Source organism: Girardinichthys multiradiatus, chromosome 7, assembly GCF_021462225.1.
Source record: "Girardinichthys multiradiatus isolate DD_20200921_A chromosome 7, DD_fGirMul_XY1, whole genome shotgun sequence".
NCBI lineage: Eukaryota > Metazoa > Chordata > Actinopteri > Cyprinodontiformes > Goodeidae > Girardinichthys > Girardinichthys multiradiatus.
Window position 1 is genome coordinate 12,448,847 of NC_061800.1, and position 12,262 is coordinate 12,461,108.

A 12,262-nucleotide genomic window follows, 5' to 3' on the forward strand; every position below is an offset into this window, starting at 1 on the left:
TAAAGAAACGAGGAGAGTTGAACCAATGAAGAAGAAGCAAGCATGGTGGAACAAAAGAGAGGAGGGTACGAAAAGTCTAAAAGTTGTATGATAGGAAAAAAAATACAGGAAGTGTCTATCGTTTAGCTGGACCAGGTTTTGTTTTTGTGAGTGCTGACAAGCAGCTAAGCTGGTCTTGAGTTGGAGTGGGTGGAGCCTCTCAGTGAGTGGGGGTTGAGAAGAGAGGTGTGGGGGTGGGTGGGGGCTGGACTGCCCTGTGACATGACCTTGTCACATGAGAGGTGAGCCAACACATGCTGTAGGCCTGTTAAACAGCTCGACACCAGGTAAGAGACTGATTTCATCCACTTTAGTTAGTATGCTGATGACACTGTGTGCTCTTTATTAGACTTCTGTATTACAGTCATTTCATTTTAGCACAAATCCCACTAAGACAGACAGGAATTTTACTATTGGCAAAATTAATGGCATCAAAAAGATACCAGGAAGATGTCAGAGCCTAAGAGCGATTAGGTACCCTGTGAAAGCAGATTTAAAATACAGAAATTAAGTAAATCTTTATGTTGATAATAGTAGTTTTGAACATTGAATGTCAAATGCCATGCTTTCCAGAAGTTCACCTGAACAATGTCCTGTCAGCAGCCATTTACTCGCTCTAAATGACTGACACCTTTCACAGATGGCAAACAGAGGCTGACAATCAAAACCAGGCAACCAACCTACAGGTACATAGAACAGGTATAGAACTAGAAAAGAAGCCAGACATTTAGCTTCACTGCCTGTTTGTAACAGAGAGCCTAAACAAACACTTTTAAACTGCTGAACACAAAAATTAACAGATTGTTTTTTCAAACAATAAACCATCTGCCTCATCAGAGCTTTGTGATAATATGCAGTAAACAATGTGTGACCTATCAGTTATAGCTTATTGGTGTGTATTTTAAGAGCAGACTAAAGTGTGTGGATTGTCGACAAAATCATGGATGATATAAAAAGGTTTACTCATTGTTAATCTGCCACACAGCTGAGAAGCGGCATTTTAAGCTTTCGTCAATACTGCACTGCCCTCATGTGTTCATAGCTGAAAACTACTCTGGAAACGTTTGTAATGGAAACAGTTCTCCTTACCCTGGTCTTTGCCCATTACAGCCTGTAAGTTTCAGATGTTCCAATGCTTCAACACACCGTATTGAAGCGAATTAAGAGTCGCTACAGCACGACATTGTTCTATGGGCCAAGATAGAAAGATTTATGGATGTGATGAACTGTGTGTGTTAGAGCAAAGGTTCCCAGCCCTGGTCCACATGGCCCACGGTCCTGGATGTCTCGGACGAGTCCATCATCCAGCACATTTCGTTTAAACAAAACAATTACAGATTTAATATGTAAATGGTCTTTGGTATCTTTAGCAATTAGCACAATTAGCATTACTGACAGCAGTCTGTGCGTGTAATACCTGCAGAGAATGTAGACCCTCACCTTAATTGTGATATTTCCAGCATGTTTCATGACAGATTACACAGAACAACTTTGCTGTTCTACATTCAGCTCCCTGTTGTTTACTGAAGTCTAGTTCCTTCCTGTGGCAGCCTCGATGGACATCAGGCATTTCTCCAGAGAAAATAATTTCTTTCTAGAAGCTTCAAACACCTTTTGTTGTTTTCAAACACCTTACTGGTACAGAAAATACATAATTGAGTCTTCTTCAATCAGTAACAGTTTCAACACCAAAGACAATCAGAGTGACTATGTAAGGAGCATTTACTGCTCAGAAGAAGGTTGAGTGTTTCATTTCTGACCATCCGAGCACTGATCAGGGCAGGTCAAAGGTAAAGTTGGCCTTAAATTTGTCATCAGCCCATTTCTCAGTCTAATTAAAATACGAGTTTTATCAGATAAGTACAGTTTCAATACATGTTAAATTAAACGTTAATATTTTAACCATGTTTTATTTGTTGGTCTATTTTTACAATTTGCAACTGTAACTTTACTGAAAATGTGGCTTACCAGTAAGGCAAAATTACATGAAGAAAGGAAACTAGAGCATTTTGCTCTTATACTGACTAACACACATAGGTTATATCACAACAAAGTAGAAATATAAATCTACAAATTGTGGTTTGCAGAAGATCTCTGGTGGTTTAGTTAAAGATTGAATGTTCTTTTCATATTTGTCACACATTTTAAATAAGTTGGATGTGTCACATTGTTTTTGGACTATTTTTACAGTTTTTCCACAAAGGCTATTAGAGCTTCTGAAGAGGTTTCATATTAGTTAAAATTGCTCATTCTCCAGTTTATGATGTAACTAAGAAAGGACATTTAACAAGCCAAAGAACTGAAATAGTGTATGTTGCTAGAGGTTGGAGCAGCTTGTTGAAACTTATGCTAACACGTTTTATATTTGTCTTAAGTTAATGAAATAAAGGATTCCTGAAACTTTTTAAGTTTTCTGAGAAGACTGCTTAAAATGAATCTAGTTAAGTGACTGATTTTACCAAGTGTAATATAGGGATGGTAGTAAAAAAGACATGTTAAGTTCCTAAAGTAGCAGAGGTGAGACAGCTGTAAGGTGCAACAAATGTATGCGTATCTTTACTTGTAGTGGTAGCATTGTGGTAGCTTTCATTGAACTTTTGTAAAGAAGGAATGTTTTCTATGTGCTGTATACATTGTGACTAGCCTACTGTTGTTCTTCAACACAGATACATTGCTGATTATTTTATTTATTTATTTATTTTTCAAAATCCAGTCCTGGGTCAAAGACTGATTTGATTTAAAACAGTTAAAATTATTCTATAATGACACTGCTGCGTGGGAGTCATAAATAAATATTGAGTGAAATAATTATATTTATTTGTAAATTAATTTATGAAACAAATCTCATTTAAAAATGTATTTAATAATTCAAAATGTATATTTAATTATTTATTTAAGGGGACATTTAATTATTTAAGTGTGCATATCATAAGTGAATGGTATATTTAATTATTTAGTTTTGTCCCTTTTGGCCCTCCATAATATAGTAGTGTGGTTATAAAACCTGAATTTAATGATTTGTAGGAGTTGTGCTTTGGACAATATAGTGTATATAGAATAACATTCTTAGGTACGTTACAATCATCTCTCTACAATATTTACCACCGTGCAATTATCAATAAATGTGAGCAAACAATGAGTCTCATGGAAGTTTTAAGCTAATACTTTTCTAGCTTCCTGGCGTAGTTAGTTGTGCTGGAGGTGCTAGCTTGTCTTTGACATTATTTGATATTTAGTTTTAGCAGAATTATTTTTTATTTCTCTAACTCACGACCACTAACAATGTTTTAAGCATCCCCACTTAACAATACAAATCTTTGCTGCCGTGTTTGTGGATATTTTTTGGGTGGTTTAGTTGACAAACTAGTGAAAAGTTGGAGGAGTAATAGAAATACAGTAAAGTGTAAAAGCAATAACTGACATTGTCCTGTATTTACATGACAGCAGCCAATGTACACACTGTTTTGGACACCTCTTGTCCTCACTATGGCTGAAGTCGCCATCAGCACATTTCTAGCTTGTGTACACACAACAAAAGCAGGGACCACCCTCAGGTCAGATATACTCTTTCATAGCTTCTCTATGAAAGTTCATTCTGACTGAGCCAAAAGCAACACTACGGTGGTGAGGACTGGCAAACAAAAGCAGGGGAAAAAAAATTAGCTGTGTTGCTCACATGTCAAAGAGTGGACGGACGACTGGAGAGTTACTGATTGACTGAATTACTAAGACAGTTATTTTGCAATTTCAGTCATTCCTGATCATTGTTTCAGTCAGGAGAGAGGATTTCTGTTTATGACATATTACTCATTTGTGGTAAGTTTTGCTGCTTACCTTGTACATCTTGTTTTTTTTATCCTAAACTTAACATGCATAGTGTGCTGCCTTTATTCAAAAATGTCTCCTTAAATAAATTTTTGTTTTTTAATATAAAATTGGCAGTAAAACAAAAGATCTTGTTGACTACTTGGAATAAATATTTTGTCGTCATTATGGTTTCAATATGGTTTGTTTGCATGCAAAATCTGTATAAGACAGTTTTTTTGTCTATTTATCCAATGCAACGTGGTGAGTCATGTCTGGTGACTAAATCTACAATAAAAAGCATACACTGATCAGGCAAAACATTATGACCACTAACAGGTAAATTGAACTAATTGTCTTTTCATCATGGAACATGTTAATGGGTGGGATATATTAGGTTGCAAGTGAATATTTAGTTGTCAGAGTTAATGTGTTAGCATAGTGTTAACATTAACTCTGACAACTGATCATCTTTTATTATTACTAATGGATGGTCAGAGTGAGGGGACCAATCCAACAGCAAGTAAACGAGTTAAGCTGGTTCTGACAGAACAATGTTGTATGTAATACACAGTGCATTACAGTTTGCTCTTCATGGAGCTACGTAGCAGCAGACAAGTCAGGTTGCCCATACTGATTATAATGTTATGCCTCATTAGTGTACAGGGGTTGGACAATGAAACTGAAACACCTGGTTTTAGACCACAATAATTTATTAGTATGGTGTAGAACCTCCTTTTGTGGCCAATACAGCGTCAATTCATCTTGGGAATGACATATACAAGTCCTGCACAGTGGTCAGAGGGATTTTAAGCCATTCTTCTTGCAGGATAGTGGCCAGGTCACTACGTGATACTGGTGGAGGAAAACGTTTCCTGACTCGCTCCTCCAAAACACCCCAAAGTGGCTAAATAATATTTAGATCTGGTGACTGTGCAGGCCATGGGAGATGTTCAACTTCACTTTCATGTTCATCAAACCAATCTTTCACCAGTCTTGCTGTGTGTATTGGTGCATTGTCATCCTGATACACGGCACCGCCTTCAGGATACAATGTTTGAACCATTGGATGCACATGGTCCTCAAGAATGGTTCAGTAGTCCTTGGCAGTGACGCGCCCATCTAGCACAGGTATTGGGCCAAGGGAATGCCATGATATGGTAGCCCAAACCATCACTGATCCACCCCCATGCTTCACTCTGGGCATGCAACAGTCTGGGTGGTATGCTTCTTTGGGGCTTCTCCACACCGTAACTCTCCTGGATGTGGGGAAAACAGTAAAGGTGGACTCATCAGAGAACAATACATGTTTCACGTTGTCCACAGCCCAAGATTTGCGCTCCTTGCACCATTGAAACCGACGTTTGGCATTGGCATGAGTGACCAAAGGTTTGGTTATAGCATCCCGGCCGTGTATATTGACCCTGTGGAGCTCCCGACGGACAGTTCTGGTGGAAACAGGAGAGTTGAGGTGCACATTTAATTCTGCTGTGATTTGGGCAGCCGTGGTTTTATGTTTTTTGGATACAATCCGGGTTAGCACCCGAACATCCCTTTCAGACAGCTTCCTCTTGCTGGATGTGGTTCGTCCTTCTTGGTGGTATGCTGACATTACCCTGGATACCGTGGCTCTTGATACATCACAAAGACTTGATGTCTTGGTCACAGATGCGCCAGCAAGACGTGCACCAACAATTTGTCCTCTTTTGAACTCTGGTATGTCACCCATAGTGTTGTGTGCATTTCAATATTTTGAGCAAAACTGTGCTCTTACCCTGCTAATTGAACCTTCACACTCTGCTCTTACTGGTACAATGTGCAATCAATGAAGACTGGCTACCAGGCTGGTCCAATTTAGCCTTGAAACCTCCCACACTAAAATGACAGGTGTTTCAGTTTCATTGTCCAACCCCTGTATATTTCTGGCTACAACTTTGTCTGTCTGGTGTTTTATTAAATGTGCCTCAGCAAACACATGAAACCAGGTGAATTTTTCTCCCATGCAGTGGAGCAGCTCATTGTGCAGAGATGGCCATGGTATGCCTCACAGACTTTGAGGAGTACGCAAAGGAACATCTTTCAAAGGCCATCTGGGATTATTATGCAGCTGGAGCGGACGAATGCTGCACCAGAGATGACAATCTGCTGGCTTACAAAAGGTAGTTGAACATTTACTGACGCAGATTTTTGTTTGGACTTTGCGCTGTTTTTACAGACCTTTGCCTTCTCAGAGCAGTGTGTATTAATGCGAAGTTGTATAATTATTAACTCATTGCTACATTTTAGCCAGACCCACTGTTAGGACAGAGGGACCTTTTTGCAAGTCGCTTCCCCTATGAAATAAAGGATCATGATTTTTCCATCACTGCAGACGTGAGCATCGCTTGAATCAGAGTCTGACCCCTGACCAGTGGTGGTGAAGAAAGAGCTGAGCCCTCAAATTACCCATCTACCTACATTCAAGATCATACTGACCCGTGGTCATGACATTTGGATTATAAATAAAAGAACGAGAATGTGGAAACTACTAGCTAGCAAGGGATTCCTCTACAGGCTATGAGGGCTCAGGTGGTCAGGCACTTTATGGTCACCTACCTTTGGAGGTTTTCCATGCCCACTGGGAGGAGACCTCAGGCCAGACCCAAAGCTTGATGAAGGGACTGTATTTTCCCTCTGACAAGGTTTTGCATTGGAGTCCTCAGAAAGACCTGGAGAGTGTCACTGGGAAGAGGGATGATTGTGTTTTGCTCCTGGACCTGTTAGACCAAAGAAAAACTATGTTGGATAAGCTGACAGTCTCCCTGTGATCATCATTCAATAGGTTTAATAACCAGCTCTTTAGCTATTTCTTTAGAGATGCGAGAGGTTCATGTTAAAGATTCTCAAGCCCTGAAAAAAATCATTAAATGTAAATGCTTTAGTAGAAAACAGTTTAGTGGTTTGGTTTGGTTTAAGAGACCTATTAACAATATTTTGTGGACTCCCCCCACCCAGTATATATACAATTACACTGCTGTTTATACCTTGTCACCTACCACTTTAACATCTTCAATATGAATTACAAAATAATTATGTGAGGTCTTCTAAACTGCCTTGAATACTTTGCCTTCAAAGGGGACCAGTCCCATTGATTTGTTTTCTCTGACCTCCAGGATCCGTTTGAGGCCTCGTGTTTTGCGGGACGTATTAGTCAGTGACACATGCACCACAGTGCAGGGAACAGAAATGAGCTTTCCCGTTGGTATTGCACCTACAGCCTTCCACTGCCTGGCCTGGCAGGAAGGAGAGATAGCCACAGCTCGCGGTGAGTTATGGTTGTGTTTGTGTGATGTTGAGCTGAAAGATTTCCAAAACCGTTGTTTCCAAAGAGTCAGACCTAAGTCTTTCAAAGCTTTCACTTTAAATACTCTGTGATCGGAGGTTGCATTTTAGCCATAGCTTGTAATCTTGTAAAAGTGATGGAAAAATTTACTCAGTTAAGCACAATAAGATTCAGGTCCTCTATAAAATACCTCTTGCTGAGAGTAAAAATAGTCAGGACAGTGAAGGACAGTGATCATTGATCACACTGCTAATGCAGAAAACACACATCTAGATAGAAGCAAAATAAAGGCTTGGCCCAGTCTTATCCAGATGCCAAACCTTCACATCATTGAGGTTGTGCTGAGTTGTTATGATAGAGAATGAAAAAGAAAGTATTCAGTGAAAGGATTTGGCTTGTCATTAAGAGAACCCGGATAGCTATTTGTGAACATATCTTGCCTTTTGTATTAAAGTATGTTTCAGTGTTCAGTCTGTTTATTCATTCATACATTAGCTATATTTTCATACCTGTTAATTCTTAGGACAGGTGTGGTATTTTTAATTTAAATGCTGCTATTTACGATTTGTTGCAAATTACAGTAAATGGAGACCCTGAAGCCTGTATTTTTTGTTTTTTGTCTGTTTGTGTAAAACCTAACTCAGTCTTTGCTTGTACACTTTTCCATGTACTGACTGCAGTTGTATAAAAAGCTTTTGACTCTATAACAAAAAATCTATATAAGCTTGTGTTAGTCTCTCCATCCAGTTTGCTTGTTGCAGAAAGTCTTCATTCAATAATAGTGGTAGTACACATAGCAAACACTAGAGGGAAGTATTGACAGCTTAGATTAGGTGTGTTTGGCCTTTATCTCACAAAGACTGACTCAGAACTGGAAGCTTCACAAATTAGCATCACTGATTTCCTGTTTATTAAAAGTATTAACCGTGCCTTTAAACTATCATCACTGTATCTGCTGTTTCTGTAGTAACTAATATCAGTATAGCATGTTCTACCCTAAATACATACTGTGTTCTTTATGCCCATGAAAGTAACTCATAAGGTTACAGGCAGAATTGAGTACCAAACCAGTACCAACGCAAATTATTGATCCAAATTGCAGTTTTTAATCTACAGAGCCTTGCAAGAGTATTCATGCACTTTGAACTTTTACATCTTATGTCACTTTGCAACCATAAACTTCAATGTATAACTGAAATGTGGAAGGAAAGTGGTCCATGAATTTAAACATTTTACAAATAAAACCTAGGAAAGTGTGGTGTGCATTTTCTTTCAGCCCCCTGAGTCAACACTACGTAGAACAGCACCTTGCTACAGTATATTTTGCTTTGGATTTTATTAAGGGAGTTCAGAATAAAAGTGGCTGTACACAAATGTTTGCTACATTTTCCACCTTTAGTTAAAGTCCCACCATCAATGACTGTAGTAATGATTTCATCACACAGCCACCGAGGCCCTCAACACCTGCTACATCACCAGCACGTACTCCACCTGCTCTGTGGAGGAGATCGCTGCAGCAGCGCCCAACGGTTACCGCTGGTTCCAGCTCTATGTGTACCGGGACAGGAAGCTGTCTGAGCAGCTCGTGCATCGGGTGGAAGCACTCGGTTACAAGGCCCTGGTCTTCACAGTCGATGTCCCATACACTGGAAAGCGCCGCAACGACATTCGCAACCAGTTCAGGCTACCACCGCACCTCAAGGTCAAGAACTTTGAGGGAGTGTTCCAAGTAAGAATAGCTTTACAGTATGGAACAGCAGAGCAGGACAAAGGGTTAACAAGAAACTGTGTACCAGCAGTTGAGTCACAGTTAGAAGGACAAGGGTCAAGATAGACTATCCTGCCTCTGTCCAAGGCTTGCATTTCCATAGTTTCTAATGTGATATTCAATTTAAAAGGCTATACATTAGATTTTTTTTATTTCCTTATTTAACACAAATACTACTTATTGTAGTGCCCCATACTACAACCACAATGGATTTTTACAAGTGAACATTTACAGCTTCTATTCTTGATGCACTTGCACTATAAGCAGGAGACGAGTGTCCCAGAGGAGTATGGGATCCCGGCCAACACCTTGGACCCCTCTATCAGCTGGAAGGACATCTACTGGCTACAGTCTATCACTCGCCTTCCCATCATTGTCAAGGGCATCCTGACCAAGGAGGATGCTGAGCTGGCCGTGGAGCACGGTGTCCAGGGTATAATTGTGTCCAACCATGGGGGGAGACAGCTGGACGGCGGCCCGGCATCAGTAAACTCTAAAGCACATTTCTCATTACTTAACTTTATAAAACAAATTTAATCTAAACAGTGTGATAAAAAAGGATTGTATGATAATTAAAATTAGTTGATGCTGTACAAATTAATGTATTGAGCCAAGTTACGTAAAAAGAAGAGTGAGCCAGCAAAGGACTTGTTTTAGTTATTCCTGAAAGCTAACAGCAGTTAAAGTTTGTGGTCAGTATTGTCATTTAACAGAATATAATATTTACTATACATTGAAAAGCCCTCTGAAGATGGATGACGAGACTGATAACACCATTCTGACAGGACTGATAATATCTGTCTCAATATTTCTTCCCTTCTGTTGCAAACAGATTGATGCTCTGGTAGAGATTGTGGACGTGGTGGCAGGCAGAATTGAGATTTATGTAGATGGAGGAATCAGGACAGGAAGTGATGTCCTAAAAGCACTGGCCTTGGGAGCCAAGTGTGTGTTCATTGGCCGTCCAGCAGTGTGGGGCCTTGCATACAAGGTACATCAGTGTGATATTGTGTGTGTAACTGGTTATTTAAAAATATGAGTTAGGACACTTCTTGACTTTTGAATTTAATTGTTATGTAAGGATGTTATGTGTTCATTCTTTTGTTTAGCCTAATACACAGATGAACAAGGTCATTGGCAGTTTCATGCAGCCATAGCCTTGGTGTGTTGTTTTTGATGATAACATGTCCCTATTTTAACAGTAAGGTCACGTTTTTTCCCCTCTCTTAGATGAAATCTAACTGAAAACTAAAGTTTATAAGTGCTGGTTGTTGCTGGATTGATACATTACAGTGATAGAGAAGCAGTAATTATCTATTGTGTGATTTGTCAGGGGGAGGAAGGAGTAAGGGAAGTTCTTCAGATCCTGAATGATGAGTTCCGTCTTTCCATGGCTTTAGCAGGTCAGTCTGACATACAAGCTTTAGTGACCAAAACAGAAGCTGCTAAAATACACTGATCATTTTAATTGATACTGTCTTTTTTCTATCATAATTGACCCGATACAGGTTGCAGAAATGTAGCTGAAATCAACAGGAACCTGGTTCAGTTTTCCAAACTTTGACATGGCAGCACAGGGCGGTCTACAAGATGATGATGGCACCAATTTAGAAGGATTCTGGCCTGAATTAAACTAAGCCTGAGATGTAATGATGAAAACATCAAGCCTGGTTGACCTCGGAACACATTTCTTCCAGGAAATCACAGGACATGGAAACTGCCCTAATATTTTATTCACAGCTTTTGCCTGACATCAGACTTGTAATGTTCCCTCATTGTATGAGTGACAGAATGTTGTGAGAAAGAGAGTTAGTGGAAGATTAAGAAATCAATTAATAAAAGTGTTTTTGCTTTGGTAACAGAAAAGGATTTAACAATGTTTGTTAAAATACTGCTAATACCTATGATTGAATAAATACCTACTGAGGAGAAAAAGGTTTGTAACTTTTGTAATAATTGTTTTCTGATTTCTTTTTTAACACATGTACAGTTCCATACATCCACAAATATATGCATCATATCTGGTTGAATGTCTGTGTTTTGTAACCATCAACTCGCTTCTGGCTCTGACTTTGGCTCGATGTTTGACCTCTGATCTTGGTCAAATTTGCAAAGCTTATTGAAATTGGCTGGTTTCCAGACATTACATTGCTGTTTTCACCAATGAGCTCAGGGTTTTGTGAAGTCCAGTAGCTCAGTATTAGCCTGTTTCATTCTTTCCAAAAGTAGTTTTGATGTGTGCTAATGATTTTTGTCTTGATTCAGCACCCAGTGGAGTCCAAGTTTCAAGTGACCACCTATTGAGTTGAGATGAAGTAAAAAATATGGAGATAGTAGCTCTTCTTCGTTATTTCCTCTATCTTGTGCAACACACCAGTAGCATGATGCTACCACCACCAATCTTGACAGTTGGTACTGTGTTTTTCGGCTTAAAATGCTCACCATGACTCCTACAAACATAGTTCTTGTCATGTGGCCAAACAGCTCAATTTTCTGTGGTCTGACCATTATACCTTTCTCCAGAAGACCTTTAGGTAACCCATGTGTGCAGCTGCAACATTTACTGAAGTCTGAAAGGTAAATGTTAGTCCCTCTTAGTCAGTCCATATTAAGGTAAAACTGCTCTACCCATGTTCTCAGTGTAAGGTGGAAGTGGTCTTCCAGCAGTTTCTAGTTCATAGCAGGCTTGAGGCTCTGTGGTTCCAACATTGTTCCTGAACATTGTAACCAATTGCCTTTAATCTGAGCAGGGTGGTTTGGGTCAGGTAGTTTAAACATGGACACATCAAAACTAGAAAATTCCAGATTGGTGTTTGTCTGTCATCTGAACAAGTTGAATTATAAATCTTTAAACATAAACGGTATCATCAAATCTGACTCCAACCTAATCAACCTGTTATGTGGTTCTAAATCACGTTAGACACCCACACATGTCCAGGTATGAAAGTGAAATAAAACCCCCTGTTTAAAGATCAGAATGCTTTTTGACTTTTATGTTAAATATAGCAGTGAAGATGTTTTTGGAAAATCCAAAAATGAAAGCTAAATAAAGACATCGTCCATTGTGTTAGAGATCTTTTACAGGTTAAAAGTCATCTAGTTGTGTTTGATCTCTGCATTCACAGCCTTAAAGTCAAGTCAAATCAAGTTTATTTATATAGCGCTTTTCAGCAACAAGGCACTCAAGGCGCTGTACACAAGGAAAAACATTACAATGTTACAGAAAATCAAACAAGATAATTAAAACAGATAGTAGAGCTTGCACAAGTACCTCAAATGTGACTTTACTGGGTGGAGAACAGCACGATGCGGAAAAGACACAGACTAAG

The 12,262-nt window shown here is 39.2% G+C and overlaps 1 protein-coding gene and 1 long non-coding RNA gene across 3 annotated transcripts in view; one reads left to right on the forward strand and one right to left on the reverse strand.

Moving 5' to 3' along the window:
* Positions 1-6,977, reverse strand: part of LOC124871900 — a 50,848-nt gene extending 43,871 nt beyond the window's left edge. For both annotated transcript variants that reach the window (XR_007039150.1, XR_007039149.1), the window contains exon 1: positions 6,439-6,977. This is a non-coding gene — a long non-coding RNA (uncharacterized LOC124871900). The remainder of the gene's footprint in view (positions 1-6,438) is intronic.
* On the forward strand, positions 705-10,797 carry hao2 (hydroxyacid oxidase 2 (long chain)). Its single transcript, XM_047371514.1, has 8 exons — positions 705-725; positions 5,850-6,002; positions 6,996-7,147; positions 8,611-8,894; positions 9,201-9,419; positions 9,766-9,924; positions 10,267-10,336; positions 10,442-10,797. Exons 2-8 carry the CDS (start codon positions 5,872-5,874, stop codon positions 10,495-10,497), a joined length of 1,071 nt encoding a protein of 356 aa, XP_047227470.1. The 5' UTR covers positions 705-725; positions 5,850-5,871; the 3' UTR covers positions 10,498-10,797.
* The last annotated feature ends 1,465 nt before the right edge of the window (positions 10,798-12,262 follow it).